Source organism: Anguilla anguilla, chromosome 5 (assembly GCF_013347855.1).
Source record: "Anguilla anguilla isolate fAngAng1 chromosome 5, fAngAng1.pri, whole genome shotgun sequence".
NCBI lineage: Eukaryota > Metazoa > Chordata > Actinopteri > Anguilliformes > Anguillidae > Anguilla > Anguilla anguilla.
This window is the reverse complement of record NC_049205.1, coordinates 44,046,459-44,074,452: the sequence shown is the minus strand read 5'-3', so window position 1 is coordinate 44,074,452 and position 27,994 is coordinate 44,046,459. Positions and strand designations below refer to the sequence as shown.

The following is a 27,994-nucleotide window of genomic DNA, read 5'->3' as shown; positions in this document are numbered from 1 at the left end:
GAAAATATGCTTTCTTCTCACAGACGAATAAGTGGAACAAAAATGATTCTGTAATTCAATGCAGCATTTAAAATTAATGTCCTGTACACAATACGTCAATTACAATTGCGGTTTCTTTGAAAGGGCCCTCTTGCTGCTTATCTATTGCATTTCACATGAACCCACAGTAGATGGCAGTGCACGTGCTTCCTACTTCGGGCTGATCTGTTGCAAGAGGAAGAGAAAGCGTGTAAGTGCATGAATGCACGAGCGAGCAAGAGGGAAAGAGACAGAAGTGACCATGCTTGAGAGAGTAATTTAGAGAGCAAAAGAGAGGGTGTCAGATAGTGTGTGAGAGAAAGCCTCCAAGGGAAAAAAAAAAAAGAAAACGGAAAAAAAAGGCAGCTTGTAAGGCACCTATGTTTGGGTCCTGTGGCTGTTTCATCTGACACTTCCTGGACTGCTACAATCCCACAGACAGGGTGACTGCGAGCCGTGTGACTGCAGGCAGCCGGGAGAGAAGGGGAACATACGGCAGCACTTGGAAGCATGAGCGACAGAGAACGGATCAGGCGGACCCCACCGAGGGGGACAGCGAGGGACTGAGAGATAAACCCCCCACCCCCCAGCCAGCTCTGACTCCAGCTCCAGCCTGCAGTCAGGGGAGGGGAGAAGTTTGGTTTGAATGCTGCAGCGGCAGAGCTGAACTTCCTGGTGAAATGTGGTGATATGAGTAGGGAGACCTGAGAGAGTGAGAGAGAAAGAGAGAGAGAGAGAGAGAGAGAGAGAGACAGCGGTTGAGAGAGAGTGGAATGCAGGAGATATCTCAGCGGATTACCTTTCCTCGTGGTGGAATGGGAAGCCTTCTCTGTGTTGAAGCTCACAGGAAACTTGAAGAATAAGCGATTTGGATAGTCCCTCTTTCATTTTTTTCCCCCTCCAGTTTTTATTTTTTCTTGGAGGAGAAAAGCAGTGGATTGGGGTTTGTGCTGGTTTGTCCTCTCACCTCCATGGCTTAGTGCTGCTTATAACTGTTAGCGGTTTCCTTGTTTTGTTTTGATTTGTGCTCTCTCGCCACTTTGCGATGAGGACTTTGTGAATTGGGACCGCTGTGAATTGGGCCAGCTCTCCCGCGAGAGGAGAGGGTCCCTTCCAGAGAAACTTGAGAGGCTAACCATGGAGCAACAGCAGAGCCAGGAGGCAGGGGCGGGGGCGGGGGCGGGGTCGGGGGCAGCCGCCGGGGCTGGGCCGGAGGCGCGTCCTGACCCGGAGCCCCGGCGTGAGGGCGAGGACGCGGTCGTCTCCACCTCCGCTTCCTCCTCCAACTCGGATCTGCCCTCCACCTTCGCCGAAGGGGAGCGGCCGGCCATTGGCCGCCGGCACAGCGGGAAGACTTTCACCGGACTGCGGCTGTTTGGCAGGAGGTGAGCGGGAACCCCCACCCCATTACAGAATACGACCCCCCCCCCCCCCCCTTGCCCCCCTCCCCATCCTGACCTAGATAGAAACATTGATCTAGATAGATCATTCATTGAGAGAAATTTTACACAAGCCCCCCAGACCTGTGCTTGGGTCGATACAGCATTGATAGGAACGAGCATCCTGGTAGGACCCTGGCATTGGTACAGCATCAGCGTGTGCCCTGAATACAGACTAGGGGTCAATACTCCAGGCCTCCATGACTGCAGATGTGGGCGCCAGGCATGCAGAGTCAAGGCATCCCACTTTGCTGTCTGTCTGTCTGTCTACGTCAGCTTAATGTCCTGCCGTTTGTCTCTCGCATGCTGCCGCAGTAATTGTCACCTTTACCGTCACGCAGTGCTGCAAATTTCCACCCTGTCCTATTTGGGTTGAGCCAATAATCTGGGCAAATTTTTCTTTTTGTTTGTCCCGGGCAGTGTTGCGTACAAACTTCCATTCATTTATGATTCAGGAGTGTTGAGTCCTTTCTGCAAAAGGGGTGCTTTGTTCGCACACCTTGGTTTAAGGATGTTGTCAGTATTCCATCTACTGTTTGGAAAGATGGCAATTGTGTCCCATTGCTCATACCGAGAGTGCCATGAAACTGTAGATTACTCAGAAACTGCTTAAGAGCCCAGTGTGATGTGTGTGAAGGGATGGTGTGGGAGAATCTTTCCATGAGTGGTGGAAATCATGAAACTGGCAGGAAAATCTGAAAGATTATTACTTACAGGGTACCCACTCATCACAGTAACTTCTCCAGCTATGCACTATGATTCATTGCAAATCTGGACAGAAAACCCCTTGATGTGACTGCTAGTGGGAGGTGGGAGTGCTTGAGTCTCAAAAACATTAGGCTAACTTCCCCTTCTGTGCTGCCTCCCTCGTTTGTTTTGGTAAGACTGCAGTGTTATAAACCGCTACAATGTTGCTATTCCTGGCTTCTTCAGTGTACATCAGGTTTGACAGCAGCAGGTCTTGCTGCTAACTAGCTTTTCATCTCACGGCATCACCAAAACATAAACAAATTTAGCACATCCTGTCAGCCGCTGTGGAAATTATTCTCAACTGCTCGTTTTACTGCCGGACGCGAAACCCTTTTGCTACACGGTCGCAGGGAACCTCCTCACATCAATGGAGCTGGGAGAAAGGGTGCATTTCAAAGTTATATCTCCTTTTGTTGTTGAAAAGGCAGTGGGGATAATGAGTCTTTCAATGTGGTTATAGCCTCACATGACAGTGTCACATGACATGATCACATGTAACAGGCTTATTTATGGGAGTCTTAAAAAGCGTCATATTTTTCATCTTTCATCACTCAAAGAAAACGGAAGGATGTTTCTCAGTTTGTACAGAGACGGTGATGCTAATCATCTCTCTGCCATTGTTTTGACCACTGGAAAATGCTATGCTGCTCTCAGATGCCTCATGTTAATGGCACTGGTAATTGGGTGGGGGCAAGGGGGGGCTGAGGTTTACAGTAAGTGAACAGCGGGATGGTTTAGGCCGACAGAGCCAACCACTGATGATTGTCAACATGCATCTGGGTTCACGCATTTGAATGCTCCCACTTCATGCCCTGTGACAGTCGTGTTCAGGTGGCCTCTGTCTCTTCTCTGCTCTTTTAATGTAATTACATATTGCTGTCACACAGATAACTGACTCCTTCCCAGTCCACACAGGAAAGAGAATGTTACTAGACTGAAATGTCGGAAAATCAGCACGTACAGTGGAAATGTAATGTCTTTTTATAATTATGATCTGATATCAATATGAAGCATGTCTGGTGCAAGTGGATGACAGAGCATTAATGAGATCAATTAGAATGAAATTACACAATTATATTGGCTTCAGGTTTGGTAGATCAACTTCAGCCTGTTATGGAAAAGGTCACTGTCATAACTAATTGATGCATTTGGTAGCCCTGTCGGTGATCAAAGTGATGACAGATACTTTATAGCAGATAATATGACAAATTCATGATTGTAAATGTATTATCAGACAGTTTTTGCATACAAACAAAAATTGTATACCCACGTATCATGAAAGGACTGTTTAATTGAACGTTGCATATTCAGTGAACATTCGGGGTTTGATCTTGTAAAGGCTGCCGCTGCTTGTGATCCGCGTGTGGTTCTGTATCACGGGAGCCCATCTCAGAGCGGCGGTCTTACAGCTGTACAGCGTCCGCTGAGGTTCGGCGTAAGGCACAGAACCTTTTCCGTAAGACGGTGTTCTCTCCCCACCTTCAGTTCTCTCCGTGTAACAGCCATTGCCTGTTGTCTACACGTTCCAGCACCCCCCCCCCCCCCCCCCTCAGGTGCTCCCCTTTCATCACACAGAGCTGCCAGGACAGGGTGGGTGTCCCGCGTCTGTGATTTAGTGTGATTTTAATGGGGTGGGGGGGGAGGGGGTGCTGGGCCTGCAGGCTGGGTTCTGCTCATGCTAAAGCAGTGCTGTCTCCAGAACAGAAGCTTCTGTGGTCTGTGGTAGAGGCACTCAGCTGCTCTTATATAATCCTCTTATTTTTCATGTAGTTGAATAGATTCCTATGCCGAGAGCCAGGATCAGACTGAGTTTACTATGTGACTGTACCTGGTGTGGACAGCAGTGTGAAGCATGACTTCACTGGACATGAAAGACAGTGCAGGTGTATTTACAATACCTGTACAAATGCTGTGTACCTTTGTGAATGTAACAATTCCAGTGCCACACAAAGGCCCTTTTAAAACACATTGTGAGCTCTTATCCAGGTCTTTCTATTGTTTATACCTCATAGCTTTACAAATAATACACTTCATTGAAAACTGTGACTAAACTGGAACGATGCATTGGTAATTTGGCTAAGAAGCGGCTTTTTGTTTTTCCTGGGAATTTCATTTTTGGTGCCTGGTTTTATGTGACTTTCGCAGTAAGCAGCTTCACTCATTACAGCTGTGTAACTGGGACACTAAATGAGTCTGACAGACTGTGGAGAAAAAAATGCAGGCAGAGATCAGAGGCTGTAAATCAGAGGCCATTACTGATAAAGTGGCTCTTTGTAAGGTTTATTACACCTTTCCCAACAGTACAAGCATCATCATTATTCTCTGGATATGTCACACGCATTTCGGTCTTGGTTTAGCTTCGCTACTGCTTTGGATAGGTACATTTTGTCCCAGATACAAAATGAAGCTTTCTATATAAAAGTCTCACTCGGTTAGGTCCCCTCATGATCTCTGATGGGCCGTTTTTGCTCTGCCCTGAATCCGCACCACTCGTTCCTAATCGGTTTAGAGGAGCGAATACGGGCTTCAGTTTCCTTCTGTCTGCACGCATGTGATGTACACTTACATAATATTTTTGTTCGCAAATGTTCTAGAATAAGATAAAATTATGTGTGGATTTATAGCTGAGAGAGGTGATCTCTGGTTGAGAGCATCCACCCACCAGAGATCCAGCATAAAGCAGGCATTTCTCTGGTTGAGAGCATTTCTTGACGCCAGAGAAATACATACTGCATGCTGAATCCCTTGTGGGTGGATAAAAACGCTTAATTCCACTGCCTAATTTTGGTTCTTGGCTTGGACAATGCTAAACTTTTTCACAGCAAGTGGTGTACTGTCATAGTTTACAGTTTATGGCAATCAATTCTTTGCAATAGAATTGCTGCAATAACTTTTACATTACTATATGTCAGTGTTTATCTCAAAGTAATTTAGAATAATTCTCAGTTTGGTTTTGTGTATGATCAAAGCTGATCTCATTTGTGATAGATGTGTGCCTTTCATCTGCGAATCTGTAAAGAAACACTCTGAAACAGCCATTATCTCGCAGCACAGAAAAGCCCTCTCACCTGATCAAAGGTCAGGTGCGATTTGATGTTTGTGAAACTACTGTCTCAAGGGTTTTTCCCATTGCTGCACATTGCAATGCTGTAAACAGCGTGCCACCCTGTGACGCTTCTGTGACAGATCAGGAGCTAGTGAACCTCACCGCTGCCGTGTAGAAAGCCTCTGCATGCGAGCTGTGCTGTGGTGCTGTCGCTAGGTCTGATAGCTTACCCTGAAAAAGTACATTTAAAAAAAAAAAGTACATTGAGTACATTTAATATTGTGTGTTGGTTTATCTGAAATTGGGCAATGTTTTATTAACTGAAAAGACACTGCTCGCTCATTGCTCACTCTTTGGAATGCATTGATGCCATTGGCATTGTACATCTGATGTCTTGGTTTGGATGTATGTAAAGTACACACACAGGCACACATACACATGCATACACGCATGTACAAATACTGACATTCTTACTGAAAAATACAAATGCACAAGAACACACACACACACATAATTACTGACATTTTACTGGAAAATAAATGATGACCTCATCTCCACAATAAATGCTTTTGAATGGGTTTGTGGGTAATGGCAATAAACAGTCCCTTCTTCCTACTAATGAACCTGAGGTAGGATGCCATCATCACTAGGAAACAGCAAGCTAAGGTCCACAGCACTTATAAGGGTCAGTTCTAATGCACGTGATAGTGATTTATGTGGTCTGTAGTAAAGTGCACGCAAGCAAGAGATACACAATTCACCATCTCAATTAACCCTGTGAAGACAATTGAGATAAATTGGTGATGTGAAAATATATAAACTATAACTAGGACATTGCTTGATGAATTTCCCATCACGCCAGCCTTGTTAAAGTTACAGGCCTCTCATTTCTGAGCACTTAATCTGTGTGCACTTCTTAAGCTGGTTACTGGTGCCTGAGAGCCCGAAAAGGTGCTTAATTAGAGACTCGCTCGTATCCGATGAGGTAACCCAACAGTCAGTGCTGCGGTGTTTGGCTCCAGCTCACTGGGCAGAGGCCAGGCCAAATGCTCCCAGAGCAATGGATTGGGACTGCATCCCATAGCTTCATGCAGTGTATAATTTGATATAAAAGCAGTTGCAATGTTGAAATTGACTGCTTGTTGAGTTGTCCAGGTTCTGTAACTGTGGTGTTATGCAGATGAGAATCACAAAATTCATAAAGGAGCTATGGCATGTGGGGCTATTGCATTAGGTACAAAATACTTCTGATGAGATTATTTGGAGAGAAGCACTATATTGATTAATAATAGAAAATCATTTTTGCCCTAAGTTCTAAACAGAGTGAGACTTACGATTGTGCACCTGGGAAAAGTAGTAAAAATACCCCTCGGATGTACTGGATGGTGGTACAAAGTAACCCTTTCATCCCTCAATTCCCTCAAATTGAGAATTAAGCAACCAAATGCTTCCCATTTTAATTCCTTTTATTAGTTCTTGTTCTGGGTTGTGGTGTAACTGGTAAACCGTCCTGTGCTGGGAGTGGTCGCACGGGAGTGCTGATGTACGAAACGCGTCCTGCAGTAGACGTCAGTGGATGGTAAAATAGCACAGGATTGGGGTTGGGAGTTGGGAGTTATTATAGACTGTTTGGTATTGGCTCTTTCTTAAAGCAGTTTGATCCTCACTGCTGTCGTGCGATCACGCAGATGATCAGACAGCTGCTCCCTCATCAGAGCAGCCACTCCCAGTCACTTTGCCAACGCACTGCTCACCGCCGTAGTCTTCTTCTGCTTAGATCGCCGATGGCTGCTGAATAGCCCCAGTAGCCATTTTTCTATATCCTCCTACAAACTGCAGAAGTTATATTTCCAGGCTGGTTGTGCTGCTGCCACATGTTGATAAGGAAATGCAATTTGATTGGTTGTCATTTTCTAGGCGTTTTTGTGGCTGACAGTAAGTAATGACACACCCTCGGGTCAGTCAGGCAACTGTGGGCTTCCTGCTTCAGTGGTGTACTGTAAGTGCACTGCACTGGGACGAGGTCTATGCTGCTTGGCTGGTGGACTGCAGTAAAAGAAGAGTTGGCTGACCGAATGGATTTTAGAGAGCGTTTGTGCTAATGTGCCGTCACCAGAATTGATGGAGTACGTTGCAGTAAAAGAACGGGCCAACAAATACAATAAGAATAATTAGAAATAAAATGGAAGGTGCATGTTTTTTGGACATTTTTATTGTCAGATTAACTAATAAAAAAAATATATGGTATGACTTCACAGTCCTGCACTGAGGAGGTTTTGATTAGATCTTTACTGGCCCAATGATTTGTCCTTGTGATTCATGGGCCTGTAAGGGTATGAAAGACAAGACAAGATACAGTTAAACCAGAATCACTGAGCATCCCTGTGAGAAAATCTCATCCAAATCCCGGAAAACCTTGCCCCAGTAATATTGTTTGAAAGGATGTGACAGCCCATCTCATGGGGCACATGAGCAAGCTTGGAATGACATCCACAGTTAGTCTCCTGTGAAGCAAAACAGCCCCAGAGATCACCCTGGTTGCACTCCTTTTTTCAGGAGCGTGAATTGATTTGCACTCATTTTTGGATGTAACTGAATTCAGGCCGGTTTGCTGACAGTGGAAACTCCCCCCTCAACACCCCCCGGACCCCCCCTCCGCAGCTGAGATTTCCATCCACCCTCCTGTGTGACTCACATTCGGCTTCTCTGACAAGAACAAGGACCGAAGATCAGACACAGGAGCTGCCTGGGACTCCACATTTCAGTCTGTCTTTGAGCCTGTAACAAAACCTTAGTCATAGTCGAGCAGAAACATGGCTCACGTAGATGGGGTTTCTCTATGTTCAGTTGTGCTGTAACCGAACCGCCATCTCGGCTCAAGAATAGGCCTAATCTCAGAGTGTTGGGTTTAACTACTGGGTGTGACACCAGCTCACCAGCATGTACGGGGAAACCAGGCTGCCACCAAAGGCGTTCTTTCACAAATTGCTGTTGAGTATTTATGGACATGATAAAACTGAAGATATAAAATCCAAAAAACACAAACACAAAAAACAATAATATTCCTCGAAAAAATTCATTGAAAAGCCCTGGTAACTGTTGCCAAGCTAGCATACTCTAATCACAGGAAAGACGGAACAGCTTGGAATATTTCATAGTTTTTTTTTCACAGTGGTGTTGTGCACGTGAACATGCCAAAGTCCTGTGTAAAGAACAAATGACCTACAGCATACTCATGTTAGCAAAGGGCCATTACAGGTTACCATTTCACAGATAAGCATATCACGCTTGCATGCCATGTGTGCCCTCCACACACGCGTTTAAAATAAGACTGACAGAACGCCATTGGTTCAAGGGAGATTCAGCATGCAAAACTAGACTAGGGGCTCCCAACCTTGGTTGCAGAATCTGCTGGTTTATGTTTACACCATAAAATCAGCAGATTCCAATTCAGATTCATGAAACCAGGCGAAGTGAGAGAAATCCACTGGTTTAATTGATCAGTGCTGAGTAATAACAAAAAACCAGTGCACACTGTGACTTTTTAGGATGAGGGTTGTGCATCCCTGGATTACATGGCATAAATGACCTTTATCCTAATTATATTGTAGTAGTGCTCCCTTATTAGCCTGTTTGAATGCACACACACTGAATAAGTGTGGCTGCTAAATCTTTGACATTTCCCATTCTCCATCTTCTTGTAGAGCATGTTTGTGACAGCGTCTCTGTAAAAAATCTATACAACTGGAATAGAATTGAATTGAGTAAAATGAATGAGGATTGCGACATTTTGTTTAGCCGTGTGGCTGCCAGGTTGTACTGAAAGACTGGGCGTAGTAGCGAGTAGTGGAGAGTCTGGACGGAAGATGGGTGGCCCTGTGAGCCACTGTATGACGATGTCCAAATCCTGCAAGGTTTCGATTACAGGCCTGTTTAGTGTGCAAACACTCAAGATCCTTATTAGGCCTGGAATAATGCAGGCTGCATTTTTCTGCACAACTACGAGGGGAAAATAAGAAAAGCCTCTCCCCCCCCCCCCAAAAAAACACACACGCACACATATACACACACGCACACACGCACACACGCACACACCAGGAACCTTGCATTCCATTTTCCTGAGGGGAATATAAATAAATAAAAGTGGCCTTTGAAAGATGTCTTATCGTACTTTCGAATCAGTTTGTTTCCCCTTCTGTCCAAATTGATTTGAGCTGATGGGCGGCTTCTCACATTTCCGTGTGATGGGATTTTCCTGCATAATGCATAACTGGAACACTCTGGGCCTTGAGTACCACTCCAGCACATGGCAAACGCGGCCTTGCAGCTCTTTGAAAGTGACCTGGCTATTTGTTAGCGCCATTACCATGCAGCCACACTTCACCTTTCAGTGCAGTGATGTAGCGTGTCTCATGCTCCGTGCGACATGCCCTAATTCACACCAGTTTGGGGGATATAGCATCCATAGATGGGAAGATTGAAAAGTTTTCACAGCATTACAGATTTGAATGACCTCATCACTTAATCGCCACAGACTTACACGTCTTGTGCTTAAATTACTGGCTGTCAAGTACAGTCTAGAGACCCAGTCATATAATTTTTCCGAGATGTTTAAACAGGGATTTACACCCCTCTTTGTTACTGGTATAAAATCTATTTGAATCATCCTGTAATCACTTTACCCTTTTCAGGTAAAGCATTTCTGCTAATGTCCGTTTGTCTTAAAAGCATGTTTGCCTGACTGAAGCTTTCTCTGTGTCTCAAAATATCCCCTCAGTATAAATGGAGGTCTGCTTCCTCTTTAATTTAGATTCTGGAGAAAGACATGCTAGGCCTAAAAAGTTCACCTTATTTCTCTCTGGCTTCTGTGCCATTGTCTATATGAATATAATATACTGTATTATACAGTGACCTGCAAAATGATTGGAACCCTTGATAAAATAAAGAAATAAATAACATTGGTAATGAACTTGAATTTTAACTCAAAATGTGGCACTACATAGTTTTGGGATTCTAATAACGATGCTCAGACTTTTTTTAAACAAGTGATAATTTTATTTTCCAAAAATATGTGTGTGAAATTTATTGCCACCCATTTTTCAGTGCTTTATGCATCCCTTTGAAATAAAACTTTATGGAGTCTTCTATAGTGCTATAGTGCCCGAGGGGCCACAACAGAATGCTGTGTATTATGATTGGTTCACTGAAAGGTTGGGGGAGGTAACAGCACCCAGTCATCTTGAAAGTGCCATTAGCATGGATGCTATGAAGCTTATGGGAGCTGTGCTAGCCGTTTATGGATGTGGGGCAGAAAGTATAAAATGGCTTTTAGGAATTCCGGTCTGTCAAGTGACTGTGAAAGTTCCAGAATGTTTTCTGATGCTCTTCACCTGAGCTGCCATATAGTCTTCCATTTGCTCTCTCATAGAGAGTAGGAAGGCTAGTGATTTAAGCAACTGCAGGAAGAGGAGGGAACGTTCCCTGGCCACAGCCTGGAGGGGGCACATATGCTGCTCTCCATCTGCTCTTGGCTCCGCCTCCTCCAGTGGGGGTGGGGCTGTGTGGCCGATCTTGCCGCTCCCCCCCGCCCCCCCCAACACCTACAGCAATTCAGCTGATCCTCCATCTGTTTTCTTCAGGGAGCTAATGGTAGAATTCAGGAACTAGGCTTCAGCCTCAAAACCATTACATTGTGATTGTGGTATTGGTGTTGTCATTGGTCTTTGTGTAATTTTTGACGTGTAGTAATAGTGCCTTGGTCAGTGCCTTTTGATTTTTTTTTTTACCCTTTCTCCTAGTTTGGAATGTCTAGTTTTATTCCTAGGCCGATTTCTTCTCTGTAGTGTCCCTATCAATTAGAGAGTGCACAGACATGCTCACACTCTCCTCAGCTCATCCCTACCTGGGCAATGCTGCAGCCATTTGCATGTCTCCCTGTGGGTTTGCTGTCTGCAGGAATGCAAATCCTGACAGTGGTAGTAGCACTGTCAGGAATCCTTGATGTCAGCTTGATCTTGATATCAGCCTAGTTTGATGGCCTTGGTCTGTGTAGTCTCAGACTGTAGCCATAGTCCTAGACTCAGATCTCTTGGACGTAATGTATTTGTCTTGCTTAAATCACTACACCACAGAGCTCTTAGTTTTTCTTGCCCTTTATTTCTATGTACGTTTCCTGTGTGTTTTACATTTGCTTGTTTTCCTTGTCGGATACATGGAAAGAAAAGATAAGCTGACATATGCAAATTATATTGCATGGTGTGAAATTCTGAAATGTGTAAGACTATGGTACATATGGTGATAAATGTTAGCAAGCCTAATTAAAACACATTTGTTGGTTTTTTGCTATGGAAGCCAAGACTAATTTTTCTTTATCTATATGATCTGCATAGTTTGTATGTGTGTGTGAGATTGAGTAAGACAAAGAGAGTGAGGGGGAGGAGTGGAGGATTCTTATGAGATAATCATAAGACTGACCTGACAGAAATAACACAGAGGAGCAACAGGAAGTGACATCACTAAATGGAACTGTTGTCCTTTGTAAGGCAGGAAATCTTATGTCACCTCAGCAGGGTACACAGACGTATGAAGTGTGTTTTCTGATAATTGAAACACTTTGTACTCTTTGTTCTTTCAAGTCAGTTAACGTTTCAAGACTAACACAAGACTTCAGAGGTCACCCTGAAAGAGTCGTATGCCTGGGTAAAGAATGAAGTTCTCCCGAGTGCATGGAGGTGCATCTATCCATCAGTGTGACCTGCCGCAGTGTAGTTGAGCCAGAGAGGTTGACGGGAGGACACAGTGCTGAGCTTTTCTCTCAGTATAACGCTCGTCCCAATTGCTTCTGCACTCAGGAACCACACTGTCGGTAGCTTAAACTGACTCGTCCTACAGGGCTTTGGTCCGTGAGGCTTCAGCGCAAAGCTGAATTCAGGCATGGTGATTTCGGCAAACTATGCGCTTTACAAAACAGACCACCCCCATTCAAACAACAGCAACCCCTTGAGGTTTTGGCTAATCCTGACCAAATGTGTTTCTGTCTCTCCAACCATGGAGCCTTCCCTGCTTACTGAGCCAAGATGAGTTACTTCCAGGTTATGGTGTTGTATTACTGATTTGTGGCCCAGCAAATGTGCAGTTCCAGCAGTTAAAAATATCTTCTACTTTAAATGAAAATATGAATTATTTTTATCTTTTAAATATGAAAGAAATTATTGCTTGGTTGTTTCATAAACAACTGAAAAAGTTGACCATCCGCTCTAATAATGAACCACTCTAATAATGACCCTTGTCTTGTGTGGAATGCACAATGGAACACTGTCTCAAGTTTGTTTAAGAATGTATTGACTTGATTTTTAAATTGAAAACAACCAAATTAAAAACAAACACAAAAATTAAACCAAACCAATAACAAGGAGTATGTTGAGCTCTGGTTAGATTCTTTATATATTTAGCAGATAGTCTTTTCCACTTTTTCTTTATGACTTTTTATTATTGACTAAACCTGCTGAAGGGTACAACAGCAGCCTAGCCCTGGTAACTCACATGCTACTAATTTCTTCACCATTAGGCCACATTATCTCCCGATAACTGATATACAACACATGGTTCAGTGCTGATTCATAGACGAGCACCATGTACCATTGAAACCTGTATAATGCAGCAGTGATATCAGTGTTGACAACTCTAAAGATCTCAAGTCTTATTTTATTTACATTGCTGAAGACCTGTACAAAACCTTATGGCCTACAGCTGTGTCTGGTCCTCAAACTTAAATTGACCCACAGTTTTGATTCTTGAGCAGTTCTTGTTTAGAGGGATGTAACGGCACAGCTGTGGTTATAGTTTTGTAACTTTTTCCATATGATAGTATGTGTGTGTGTGTGTGTGTTTGTGTCAGAGTGAGTGTATGTATGATGGTGTGGGAGCATAATGGTGTATCAGTGTGTGAAAAAGAAAGAAAAGAATGTGTGGGTGTGTGGGCTTGTGATAGTATGCGTGGGTCGGTGTGTGCGCTTGCGATAGTGTGCACGTGTGTGGGTGTGTACGCTAGTGTTTGCGTGTGTGTGTGTCTGAGAGTGCCCAGACAGGATCAGATCTCATGCTGCGTAAGTGTAGCAGGTCGCAGTCGGGAATACGAAAGAGTGAAACAGAACTGTGCAGCTGTTATGGGCGGGGCTTAGATCTGCACTAAGTTTAATGCAAGTTTGGTTGAGACAGGGCAGAGTGTGAGCAGCTGATAAGACTCTGCTTGTAAACTGTGTTCATACTGATTCTGATATAGGCATCCTTGTTTATCTGTGTGTTTATATATATTTCAAATGCGAACACATATTTAATCTTTTTAAACACTAAGACAAAACAGAATGCAGTTGTTCTTTTAATAACTGTAGCAATTTATTTTCTCTTGGCTGCCCCCATTGGTTCTGCACACACATGCACACACACGCCCGGACACACACACACACACACACACACACACACACACACACATACCAATGCTTCTGTGTATATTATTAAAATGGTCGTTTGCTAATGTATTATTTGCTATTTAGTTCAGATCTGAACTAAGTTTGACCATTATGTTATTGCTGTTGTTTTCAAAAGTTGTAGAGTTTAAACTTGTGTAATGGGACATTATACATTTTTGAACGAAAAGTACAAGCACAACACAGTTTTCAGTTATTGAATTTAAGACTGCAACTGAGATCAAAACCTGGAGGTTATGGTACGTACTTGTGCCAGTGTATTTTATACATTTCTTCAGTGCTGATACCTAATGGATGTATAAAACCTCTATAAAAAACCTTCTCTCCTAAAAACTAGCATGTTCTAGGACACCCCTAGGTCTGGGGTAGTTTTCATGGTTTGGGGTATGCCCCTTAGTTTCAGTGAAGGCAAATTTTAATGCCGTGGCATACAATCACATTCTAGACAATTCTGTGCTTCCCCAAAGGTTTGGGGAAGACCCTTTTCTGTTTCAGAATGATAATACCCTTGGGCACACAGTGAGGTTCATATAGAAATGGTTTTTTCTAGAACGGTGTTAAAGAACTTGACTGGCCTTCTCAGAGCCCTGACCTCAACCCCATCGAAAACCTTTGGGATCAGTTGAAAAGCAAGCTGCGGGCCAGGCCTAATTGCCCAATCGGTGCCTGACCTCACTAATGCTCTTTTGGCTGAATGGAAGCAAATCCCTGCAGCAGTGCTCCAACATCTAGTATAAAGCCATCCCAAAAGAGTGGAGGTTGTTATAGCAGCAAATATGTTGGATGTCAGGTGTCCACATACTTTTGGCCATGTAGTATATATATATGCTTTGTACTGGTCATGTCTCTGGATTTCTGGTGGAAGCATTGCAAGTTCAAATTCTGAGAGGTGCTGCTGCAACAGTACCTGAATGTTGATAGTAAAAAAAATGTAGCATTAGATCACTAGTATAACTACTGTGACTGCAGCTCTTCTGATACATGTTTTATAAATATTTAATATTTTAAGTACAGTATATTCAAAAATGATAAATGTATTTCCTTGATTATGGTCTTTTGAAGAAAATGTAGTGTTTGGGAAACACAGGGGGAGAGGGCTTGCTCGTGGCTGTTTTTTCAGGGTCACACCATGCTCAGATAAAAGGCTTCTTATTTCCTGCGAACAGCAGCCATTGTTGCTGCAATCAATAGCCCTATCTCCTCAGAGGAACTGAGCATTAAGATAACAATAACGCTACCATCAGCTGTAAACAGCTGCATTCCTGCTATCACTGTTTATCCTTCTGTCAGCTTACTTTGTATTCGGTGTCAAAACAGATGTAGACTCATATCAGAATGACAAGGAATTGTATTCTGTACAGCAATAAAATAATTTAATATAAAATACGAGTATTATGATGAATTGGACATTGTAGCATAAAGGTTAGGCAAGTTAACTTGTAACTTCAGGCGCTCTATTTTCCGGCCAGCACATGGTGTGTTGCGAGCCATTGCACTGGAAAAGTGGTATTTTCATTAAGGATTTTGACGCGCCTGAGCCGCCGGGTGATTTTGTGGCACGCCGTGTGCCGACGTGGGTGGAGGGCTGCTTCTGGGGGCGTGTCAGTCAAGATCGAGCAGCGCCCTGCAATTTTGAAGCAGCTCATTGCAATCTTGGTGTCAGTTTAGTCTGCGATTTGCGCCCCTGCCGCCCATCTGCTCAGGCCATGTCTACTGCGCAAGTTGCAGCCCAGCGTACGGCTGATTTGCTAATTTTGTAGCTTTCTCATGTGCAGTAGTGCATGCATAATCATAGCCTATTCAATTTTATAATGAGCTTTAACATGTATTTCTTTGTCCAGTATTTTTCTACAAAAAATGAAGTTTGTGTAAAGAAATAAAAACGTTTTTTTTTTGCTTGTATACTTTATTTCAAAATACTGATGATCACAGAATGTCATTACCACTTGGTCAAGAAGATAACTGTTTCGAATACATTTTAAAGATGAAAATTGCTCTGAGAAACAACAACATAAGAAAGGGCACAGATAAAAGTTTTAATGGAACTAAACTGCAGTGTTTCCATCATTTTTGCAAGTACTGTATGTGCAAGCCGCGTGCATTAACTGCATTAGTTATCTCCTCCCAAGCTAATTTAACATCATCTGGTAGCGCTCAATATCAAAGAGCCCAATAAACAACAAGCCATGTTATTGTTTTGTCTGGAGGGTATATCGTTAGGTAGCCTCAAAATAAAGTTTGTATGTGGAAAATCACTCGGTTCTCTTTAGTTTAAGGTTAAGCCGTGCCATTGTTGTTTAATAATGAAATCCTGCTTTATCATTTTTTTTATTTAAGTTGAGCAGTAGTTCATACAGAGTCATTTTACTACTGTGAATGAGATCACTGGCATTCCCTGGTTGTATTTTGTTTAATAAAAACTTGTTATTATTATATCGTATAGTAGCTATAGCATAGCGTGATAAAATTTGAACAAATTTCTCTCAGTTATTTTAAGTGACCACACCCCCTGCTAAAGAACGTGTTGGGAGAAACGTTTCATTAGTACACCTTTATCCTTTTCTTCTACTGCAGTGGTAGACTACAGAAATTGTCAGTACACCCTGCTCAAAGCGTATGGCTCTTAAAGAGAATGAAAGGAGGTCCATTGGCTATGAATGAATCCAGCTGCAACACACCCACTGATAAAATATTCAGCATTATCTGGCCCATTTTCTACCTGTGCCATGCACTTTGAGCTGTGCACTCCTTGCCTCTTGTCACAAAAATACCTACATTCAATAGCCATGCCCTCTGCAGTCACTACAGTATGAAACTTAGAAGGCTATCGATGGTGATGAGGTCCCGTCAGTGCATAGTTGCATAACAAGTTTGACAGTTGGTATTTTTGAATGCTAGTTTGCAATAAATTACTCCATATGTAAAATATATAGACTATGTAGCCTACATTTGTTGGTGTACTCAAATGAAGTCCCAGAGGGGTTTTGTATTTTTCTTTTATTTATTTTCAAATTTATGGAAGGAGGTAAAAAAATAAGTGATTTCAAATGCACCGTGTTTGTCAGACTGTGTTTCAGAAAAACGCATCATTAATTCCCCCAGAAAAAATAAATACTAGTATCCCCTAACTCCAGGATTGCAAGCAGTTCATAGGTCAGGCCTTCCATGGGCTATCAAGGCCGGTCAGTTTTGTTTTTGAATTGTGACATTGTAGGATGCTTTCAATGGGAGAGGGGAAGGGGACAGAGGAGGTTGGCAGACTGAGGATCGGATAATTAGAGGTAAATTGAGGTATTTTGATAGAAGTAATGATTTGTATCTGTTTCTATGTTTACAAATACATTTTCTGAAGATGTAGAGATGGAGTCTTAGGAGAGCCCATGTGTCACTTAAAATAAAATAAAAATTAAAAAAAAGCTGCACACGCACACATGTACACACAAATATTAACAAATGCGCACAAACCCCAGTTTGGGGTTCCCCACATTCATTCTGCTTTAGCACTAGGGTTTTTTAAAAATTTTGTTCTTAGAAGTAACCACATGGAAACTGTTCTTCCAACCCTGCTTCCATGAGCTGATTTCTTGCTATCTAGGCAGTGTGAGATACTCAATTAAGATTAAATCAGTCCTGTTAACATAAGAAATAAGTAATTCTTTCCTCATTTGGTAAAAAACAAAAAAAGTGTATTCCTATACTTTTTTGGATCTGCGTGACTGCTGCATCCTGCACAGTGTTCCAGGAGTATACATGCACTACTGTGGTGTTAAATTATCATTCAGACTATAGGATGTTCATTCAGTTAATTTTCAAAGACAAAAGTGTTGTCTAATTTGAATAATTTACCATCCTTCTTAGGGTGAAAATAAACTTTGTGAAAATGAAGATGCTTTGCGGCAGCAGAGAAGCCATTCGGGAATCCTGCTTCATGCGTGCTTCCACGGAATGGAAATAATATTTTACATATTGCTGTTGTTGAGTTGCAGTTGGGCCCGGACATCTGAGCTTCCATGTTCTTTTGAAGGTCCCACCCGTGCTTGAGTAGGGGTGAGTGCTGTGGGCCATGGGAACGAGACAGGAAGTAAACAACTCCATCACAATGCCTGGAGCCTTGACAAAGGCACCTTTTTATGGCTCATTTAGTCATTCTTTTTCAGGGGGAAAAACTTGATAAGCAACCCCAGTCAAACTTAGTCAGACATCATGAACTAGTTTTTATTCTATGAATAACCTCTGCAGTACGGTGCCAGGAATGGTAACCTGAGTGTGTTGCTCTGCCGGATTTATGCATATAAAAGAGATTTTTTGTGTGTCAGTTTTTTACTGACCACATAGATTATCTCACTGTCATGAGTGTATTGTTGATCACAATAATTTATCAATTGATGTGGGGTTTACTTTTATTTAACAGCAGTTGTTGTAGCAGTTGAAAGCAGTTTGTAAATTATGTTAGCTACCTGGGCATGCATCAGCAAAGTTTCTGTCTCAGTATCAGAAAATTTCAGCCCTCATCACTGAGCAGTATTCTAACAGATTTGATGGCGTCCTGCCCTGATTTTATTGAATAACAGGAAACAAAAAAGAAAAAACGAATATTTGGCTGTACATTCAGGGTGACTTACATTATCTGATTTATTTTCCTGTTTCATGTCCAAAACCTAGCTTCGATTGTAATTAAAAACAAATTAGATCAACAAGAGAAAATGGCATTATATATCACAAAATAAAAAGCAACGGAGCATAATAGCATCTGGACAGTATCTGTTTCTGACACTGTTCCAGCACAAAACATGTCTGAATTATGAGATACTGTATGTAGACCACAGTTAGTGGTTTTGCAAGTCTATCTGTGCTTTGCAGGCCTTTGGCGTTTCTAATCATACCAAAAAACATTAACTTATAGCCACAGCCCTCCCACTCACTGGCAACTGATAAACACACAGACTTGGGGTGATAAATTTTACTCTTAAATGTACATGATCCATGCTGCCATCAAAATATTCAGAATTCCACTGGTCACACGGCACCAAAATAGAACTGCTTCAGCATCTATCCTGTGGCCACATGGCTCAGTAGAAAAGTTCTCGAATGTAAGTTTTGAATGCAGTGCCCAGCGAGTCTGAGGTCTCTGGTGTATTAGTCTTGAATGCCTATCGGACAGATGTTTTCTTCCTGCAGATAGAGCAGGGCTATGCCGTTTCTAACCCCCGTGGCTTCAGTGGAATTTAGCGCATTTCATCCAGAGCAGCGCGCAACGCTAGGCCCTGGGGAGTTAATCATCGCGAGCGAGTGAAGCCGAAGGCCGATGACGCCATGCGTACGTCATACGTCTCGCGGTGATGGCGCTGTGGGGACCGGGAAAGGAAGCAGACTTGTTTCCGTGGTTATCTCTGCCACCCTTTGGTCCAGTTTTTAATTATAGCATGTTTTGGGGGACCCGGGGGATGGGGGTGGGGAGGGGTGGGTAGTGGATTGGATCGGCATGGTGGCTTCCTGCCCGGGTTCAGGGAAGGCATGCTGACGCACTGCTTGCTTGCGATGACCAATCTCCTCTTTCCTTACCAGCTGACCTTTCCTTACCACATTGCCCTCTCAGCATTTTCAAAACATTACAGCCACTCTGTCTCCTTACCAGAGTGTCACAACAGAGAGTAGAGGTTCAGGAGGCAGGAAATTGGCTATGAGGGGGTTAAAGGTCATGATTAGATTACTATGAAGGCAAGGTGGTTTGTTTACATTGGCCAGGTAGTGTGCTGCATGTGTCAATAAACAAGGCAATGAACATGCTGGCGTAATGTACATACAGTACAGTATGACTAATCCCTAACAACCTCATGAGACTTGCATATATTGTCTATTCCACTGACATAGTTTGGAATTGTACAAATGGCATCCTTCTGTCGAAAATGAAGTCCCTGAGAATTTCAAGTATTCATTATTTTTTCTGTGAAACAAATCCATGGTGTACAGTATTCTTCCATGTTCATTTTCTATAATGTGTTTGGCCCTGCCTTATGTTGTGGAAAGTCTTCGTGTGTGTGCGCTCGAGTGACACTGCAGATTGAAACCATAGTTATGTTGCTAGCTGTCCATGTCAGGGAGGTGTCCTTTGGGCTAAGGATCCATCCGCTGAATTTGCTTCTTCTCCTTGAGAGATAGGGTTCTCCTCTGAGCATGGCTAGCTGTCCTGTAGTATTGAGTGGCTTGTAGTGTGTAAAACAGTTGCTGGTTCACAGGTGAGTGTCAGAGGAGTTTATGTACTTCAGTTATGGTGATCATTATTTACATGTAAGTGGAAAGCTAGTGACTCGAGAGATAGAGTTTGTCATTCCAAACTGTAAAAACAAATGACTTTTATGAAAATAATTCAGGAATAGGTGCTTATTTTGTGCCTTGTCGTCACATACCGGTATCTCTGTAATGGCAGCAAATTCCATTAAGGCGGCAACAGACAGTCAGGAAGCAGTTACTGCAGGCAACTTTCTCAGTGCGTCAGTATGACCAGTCTATCCACCCACCTGTTTTACATAAGTAAATTTCCCTGCTGTTTGTGCGGTGTCATCCAGATCAATGAGGGAGGACGGTCGACTCTCCTTTGATACAGGCAGGGGAGCAGCTGCCGTGCTCTCAGCCCCGCTTTCCCCCCCAGGAGAAATGTGTGATGCGTGAGCCCCGTAGCCGCTGGAGTGCTGGCCTCTGCTTGCCTATCTCCAAGTTTGGTTCATTAGAATGCACATCCGCCCTCTCCATCTGATGACTTATTTACAGTGTGTCTCCTCACTGCTGGCTGGCATCCGAGCTGCACACCTACCCCCCCTGAGGTACTGCACTGAGGGATGGGAGGGGGGTCTCCGAGGGTCAGGACATTCTGATCTGTAATGAAGTACAGAAGTGCAGGATGGTAGGTATAGAACAGATACCTGAGCAGGTGGTTGTGGTTTCTGTACCTGGTTTGAAGTTGACATTGTTGTCATAGAGAATTTGAATGTGTAAAATGGGTCCTCAGAAAGGTGTACGTAAGACACATGATTTGTGTTCTGCGATTTGCTCAGGATGGCACTGTCTATCAAGCGAATAAACACAACCGTGCGTTCAACAACATTAAAGCATTGCGTTTTTGAAACTTGCATGCATTTTGGATTTACTGATGTACTCCATTAGCTACTATCCACTGTACAGTTTCAGTTGAGGTATTTAGTTAGGACCCTGACAGCACAGCGACGTAAGGCTGACATAGGTACTCTGTGGCACTCTCTCTGTGGGAGGTAGCTGTGACATAGAGTGGAGGTAGTTTGCCCATTGGGAAGATGTCATGCTACTTTGTATACGTCAGAATCACATTTGTGTCAAAATTATCAAGTAAAACATTTCAGATTGAGACCAAAGAAATAAATGTCCAAAAAAAAAAAAAAAAAAAAAAAGGTTTCAACAGTCAAACTTAAGACTTTTGAGTTTGGTACAAAAATGAAAAATATTTCAATGTTTCAAATATTTCTATGCCTGTGCAAACAACTGTTGTGTTTGATACACAATTCAATGTTTAGCTTAATATTTTTGACACAAATCTGACGCTATAGCAGAGCAGCGGTAAGCAATGTAGCTGAGACATCTTCCCAATGGGCAAAGTCCCTCCACGCTGCGGCTACCTCCCACAGATGGAAAGTGACAAGAGCGTCTGTGTTGGCCTTATGTCGCTTTTCTCACCATGCTGTCTGGGGAATGTCGTATCGTCATAACGACACATTACATAACATGCCCACAACGGTTCTGGAAAGTAAGAGCAGTAGAATATTTTTGTGCCCTTGTTTCTTTTTTGGTGCTCTCGGTGCTGTCAGAGGTTTCAGTTCCCACCTCCACTCACACTGAAGCCGCTCTGCCTCCCTCCTGCCCCTCACTGAAGTGCACACGCGTGGGCTAGCTGACAGGAAAACGTTAATGTGGATCCACTCACAACAGGACTTCCTCTGGTGAAAAAGCTCAGGTCAAAGGGTCATGCCGTCCAGAGTTTACCACAGTCTGCAAACTGCCATAATATTTTGCGCTTCCACCCTCAGGCTATGACTGCATGTTTTCGGTTTATGTAAACATGTTCTCCTGTAAAGCTGAGTATATGTTTGTTTGTGTTTACAGTGCCTTAAAAAGGTTTTCAGCCCCCAACTAATTTTGCTTTGTTTCACAGTCAAATAAAAATGTACCTGTGAATAGGATTTTTTTAAAGGCTTACTAAATGACTGTTGCATTTGTTTAGTGGTTTGTACAAAGGAATTGTCTCTCACACAGTGCCAATGACAATGGCTATTACAGGGATGGATATGAATATATTGAATGCTTATTTTAAATGAGAAAATATTAAATCATCAACAAAATATTTTTGCTGGAGAAAAAAGGGCTTGAACACAGAAACAATGCTTTTGCTTATAACCTGGTTCACCTCGGAGAGTACAGTTACTGGTAACTGATTCAGGGAGGGGATTATCTTCTTTAAATTCCAAATTAAAAGAGATTCATATTTGTATGATGGACGGACACCTGATTAATTAAGTTACGGAAATATCTGATTTCTGATTAACATATACTGTTTAACCCATAACAGAGAAAATCTACAGAGCCCAGTCCAAAACTGTGATATTACTCAGGTATAACACCTCCCCTTGGGATCTAGGCTGCAGTTGTTATTTATTTATTGTGCCTGTACTTTCCTTCTCAGCTCTCAAGCAGCCAATGGCATCTCCATGCGTTTTTGAGTGGGCTGGCCAAAGTATGGCACAGACTCAAGCAGAGGTGGCACAGAGTGTTTTTATCCCCCGTCGGATTTCAGGGGTGGTCTCGAACATACAGAAAAAACAGAAATGATATTTTTTGTTTTAACTAAAAGTGAACTTTCCCTATAAAACGGGAAATATTCAGACCATGGTGGTATAGTAGCAGTAAGTAACAGTAGCTGCACTGGTTAAACTAGTGCTGTGCATTAATTAATTATTGTGCTTATGACTGTTATTAAAGATAAAACCCATGGGATTTTAGCCTGTCTGGTTCTGATATGAAGGACTGTAGTAAATAATTGGCCAATACTGAGTATCAATACCGACGCTTTAAAAAAGAAAGAAAAAGGATATGCTTTTTTCTTGAAAAAGTAGCATACTCCCCCTCAGTATATCAACTCCTTCACCTAGTGTCAGTGGTTCCTCACGTATGAATGTCCTTATTTTATGTCTATATCACCCCCTGCTGTCCATTATTCCTCAGCTCTCTGAGCGGATCAAATAAATGCAAATGAATTATTCAACACCTCTTTATGTTTCCAGCAGGGGGAAAAAAACAACGAAATAAAATGGCGACTCACAAACAGGCACAGTTGTGTGCACACGCCTAACGGCAGTAATATCATAGACATGTACGCTATGCAGTTCTGTCCAACTGCTCGACACCCCAGGATTCATTCTCAAGCAGTGCATGTGCTGTGAGATAATTCTCACCCATAATTTTGTGCAGCCAGTACACAATAAAACAGAACACCTGCTGTGCTAGCCAGGTTTCTTTCTTTTTGTTATATGACAGTACTCTTTTACCTTTTATTAGTCTAGATAATGGATGAAAACAAAACTGATGTTCAAGCAACTGTTAAATGTCATTTCATTGTGTTTATACTATACTTTATAAAGGACCTATTTCTATAAAACTGAGCCACCTAGTGGCTCAAAAATATAACAGAAGAACTTACTCCTTTTCAAACTAGCCCACCCCCCACAGTACATAAACATACACATACACTTGCATATGCTCAATCTCACATTTCATTTTTAAGCATTCCTCTAGTGTTTGAGATTTTTGAGCAAACATTTCCCCCAAATTGATTATGGAAGTTATTTAAAGGTCTTCTTTTTTTTTTTTTTAAAGGGCGGAAACATAAAACCTGGTAATTACAGTGCATTACCATTTAAACTTGAATCCACAGCAGATGTTGCAGCCTCCAAAAGCCTCGTAGTGGAGGCCCCACCTTCTTGTGCCCCACGGAGACAAGGGGACTGCATTCCTCTGCCTCCCTTCCGCGAGCCCGTCCACCGCGGGGCCCACTGACCGGAGATCAGTGCGGAAAAAGGTTTCGGCAGCACTGTATCACCAGTCGCCACATCCCCGCAGCGTCATGGCACCATGTACAGAGTGTGAGTGGTGGTGAGAGTTGACTTTGACTCATTTGCATAAGCGCTTTTGATCTCTGGGCACACGCACTACGTAACGGGGCCCCCTCAGCCAATCAGAGAGGAGCCGACACTCTCCCTTTTGGTGAGCATAGTCTGCTGTCTCCTGTCTCTTCAGGCTGCCATTGACATGAAGCATCAGTGTCGATCGCCTCCATTACTACTTTTATGTTGCCCAAAACCCCAAATCTGGAGCTGTGCTTTTTCCTATGTGGCCTGGTGTTATAGTGCCTGATGCTATGAATGAAATCATGGCTCACTGAACATTTTGTCACCGACCCAAAATCTGTAGGGAAGGCAGTCTCTGCACTTACAGGAGATGGCGAACTGCACCCCGAAGCAACGTATTTTACTTCAGGCATAACTGCATACCGCACTGCTGTGTATGGAATGCACACCTTCAAGAATGATGTGCGTTGTGGGTAACCCTCGTTTATACTGTCTACTTGGAAAGCACAAAGGGCGAAGTGTTCATCGCGGTCCAGTGACGGCTGCCGCATCCTACATCATATAAAAACCAGGTGCCAGAGGAGCCTCTGTGCGTGTGTTGCTTCCCTCATTTTAACATCAGATTCAGAGTTGAGACAGAATGACTTCCTCCTTTTTGTATCGCTTGTTAAATACAGCCTGATGAACCACGTGGGTCATTACATTTTGTCCATTTTGTTTAACCTCCACTGGGAGTTTGTTTCGACAAGCAATGTTGTCAAGCTGCTTCCTCTTGGCCCGGTTTCGTATGACTTTGAAGAAAGATTTTCAGCCCTTAATTGTCACTTTTATTGATTTATCTGTAACTGCTATACAGACAAAAGTGTCACTGGTGCGGAACCGCAATCAATCGTCTGCCTGATTCTATGTTGCGGCTCTGCCAAGCACTGAGGTATTGAGTGACAGGCTTTGTGGGAGCGTTGTGTGATAAGGGTCTGCTTACATGCTGCTGTGACGACACCGGCAGCCCAGACAGACGGATAGTCCTAGTAAAGCTAAATTTAGCTTCATATTAAGCAAATTACTCAGCCTACTATTTTCGAGGGCTGAGTCATTGGCTTCTGTAATTGCTGTCGATTCAGTCGGCCCTTTTGTTTGAATGTAGACATTACGAGCACAGCGCTGAAGTAATCTTCAGAAGGATCAGTAAGCCAATTTAATGAACAGACACAATGGGACAGCTTGCTCTTTGGCTTTGCAACTCTGAGTCCGTTGCTTCGGCACTAACACAATGCGTTTAAATCCTTTGTGACTCCCTCTATCTGTACGTGAGCATGTGTGTGTTTGGTGAGTCTGTGTGTGTGTGTGTGTTTGTGTGTGTGTGTGTGTGTGTGTGCATGTGTGTCTCTGTGTGTTTGTGTGTGTTTGCTGCTGGCCTGCATATGCCATCTGGCTTCACTCCCTGCTGCAACTTGACCGTGCTCTTAGGAGAAACCCAGACTCTGGCCCCCATCCCACCAGAGCAGATCAGATGGGCTATTTATATCTCTGTGACGCAGCAGCCCTGTCCCGGAGGATTGGGTTTATTTGAATGTACCGAAGGTCATGCCCAGTTCCCCTCATCCTCACACGGGCCCCTCAGTTTCACTAGCGCTGGAACTTGGCTTCATTTACCCTTTAGCCTTCATTATCCAAGGGCCCGTAAATTAACTGGGTCTTCTGAAGGATTTCATACAGGATCACCAGCCTGTACGTGGAATACAGTTCCACATGCCATTCACATCTGTACAGCCATGGTCCATTCACTACATGAAGTGAGAAGCTAAGCATAATTTAGCTGATTTAAAATGACAATACTGGTACAACAGGCAAGGAAATGATCATGTGGTGAAATTATTTCAGACAGTACCGGGTGACCAAGGGGCAGTTTAAATGGGAAAACTGCACGGAACTGCTGAGCTCCAACTGAATATGTTTGCGTGCAACACCAGCGCCAGTCTGGAAGTGGGGCTGGAGGACAGGTCACAGGGTCATGTGAGGGACAAAAATTGTTTCTCGCCTTATGCAATAAATGTTCCCTCCAATCAGAAAGCTGTCAGAGAAGAATTAGCCCTCCCCCCCTTCCCCTTGGTGTCTTATTCATTTTCTCATTTGATCTGTGCCTCCCAGCTATGAAAACCTTGCCATCCTTCTACCCTTGATTCTCTCTTCCCTCAGACTTTGCCTCACTCCCAAAGGAATCATCCCGTGCTGGGTTGGCGTTCCCCGACAGAGGGGCGGATCCAGGAAGATTAAGCATAAAGCTCCAGTCTATAAGTACGCGCAATCATATACCTGTTAGACGACAGCTTAGGACTGCTTTCAGTTTATTTAATACAGGCTCTTACTTACAATGGCTGGTGCCTTACTGTGACTGGCATTCTCTTATCAGTACATTACCATCTGGGCAGTGCGCTTGGCATTTTCTAGGTCATTTTCAAGCAGTAGGGCTACTAAGTTGTGAAGTATGTAATTACATCTTTTGTACACCAGATGGCTCAGTAACCACATTTTTTATTTATCGTCATCACTTAGTAAACCTTTTAAAGGATAGCTCCAACCACTGAAAAAAAAAAATCTACCGAGAGAACGAATGAAGGAATCAACTGCTTTTAATAAATATTTATGACAAAAAATAGATTTCCATACAGAAAACTTACTTGAAGACTGAAATCAAGCAGTGGTTTATGGGTGCAAGGAAATACTGAAAATACTCAACAGCAGTCAGTTTAAAATGCACTAATTTTGAATGAGTGGTTAGAACACAACTAAATGCAAACACATGGCCCACCACCATGTTGCTCATTGGAGATGCTTCACTACTGATTTCACATCAAATAACGTCTTAATACACATTGGCGGCACAGGGTAGTTCACTTCAAGTTACCTTTGGAAATTCAGTTAACAGTTAACCTCTTGCTTTTTGAGATTTTCCTCAAAAAGCTCATGATCGTAACTTGCTTCTGTAGCTTACTTAGTCATCCAACACCTTCCTTCTGGTGAGCAGTTATGAAGCGTGGGAGTTGGAAGCTTGCATTTTGCGTTCACAGTAAACACTGGAGGATGTGTGAGCACACCACCTGCTCTTTTCACAAGCTCCTCTCTCAGAGCTCGATCTGCAACTGGCATGGGGGAGGGGGAGGGGAAGACAGAAGCACAGATACAGAGCGAACAGATGTTCATTCTAAGCTGCGTTAAAATCTCTCCTCTAGATACGTGGTCCTGGATGAATATGTTTATACCTATGTCTGAACACCCATAGGAGTGTTGAAAGCAGAAAGAGATGGGCATTAACTGTTAAATTGGGGCAGTGGACTGTCATTACTTGTACTTGGGGAGAGAGGGGGTCGTGACTCAGGCCTGCATTGCACTCATTCTCACTTCCTGGTACTTTGGTGTGGTTAATGAATGCATCTCTCAAAGACATGCAGACAAGCATACACTACAGACTCGCCCACTACATACGTGTATTTTCCCATTTGGTTACTTTACTTACTTGAGCTTTACTCAGCTTAACATTTGGATTTACATAATAAATTGGCAGTCAACAGTGTTCTTTCATTCAATAAAACACCCCACAGTGTCCCACACTATTCCATTATCGTTTTATTAGTAGTAGTTATTTTGAGTAATTAACTATGAGAATAGATATTTAAGCCTGGTAGGTGACAGAGATTAGAGCTACTGGTCTTCTTTTTGCAAGGGTTTTTCTTTTTTGTTGTTGGTTATACATCGTTTCCGAGGTAACAAACCTCATCTGGGGCATTAGAATGGAGATTGGGGAAATAAGAACACCTACGTCTGGCCCCATCTCCAGGAGGAATAAATATAGTGCTTCACATCAAACTAATGTGTCTCCATTAGCGGGGTATTCAGCCCATGAGCCCTGGGAATAATTAAGCTGTGGCTATTTCAATTAAAAAGAGAACTTTAATTAGATCGCCGGTAGCGTGTCGGAGGGCCTGGTTACCGCACTACACTCCATGGTAACGGGCCAAGAAACTGCTTGTCTTCCTTTTTCTGCAGGCACAGCAGCCAATTAAAGCCATATTTGGGCACACTTAATCGTAGAACAGTGGGCCCAAGCAC

At 43.0% G+C, this 27,994-nt stretch overlaps 1 protein-coding gene across 7 annotated transcripts in view; it reads left to right on the top strand.

Moving 5' to 3' along the window:
• Window positions 1-27,994, top strand: part of dgkza (diacylglycerol kinase, zeta a) — a 124,459-nt gene that overhangs the window by 8,051 nt on the left and 88,414 nt on the right. For 2 of the 7 annotated variants that reach the window (XM_035418312.1, XM_035418310.1), the window contains exon 1: window positions 69-1,403. The exons of 1 other annotated variant lie outside the window; for it this stretch is intronic. In XM_035418312.1, coding sequence (XP_035274203.1) covers window positions 1,156-1,403 — 248 coding nt within the window. In that variant the 5' untranslated portion in view covers window positions 69-1,155. Of the gene's footprint in view, window positions 1-65; window positions 1,404-26,083; window positions 26,183-27,994 lie in introns of those variants that run through there. 4 more of the 7 variants (XM_035418306.1, XM_035418307.1, XM_035418309.1 and 1 more) reach the window with 4 other exon arrangements.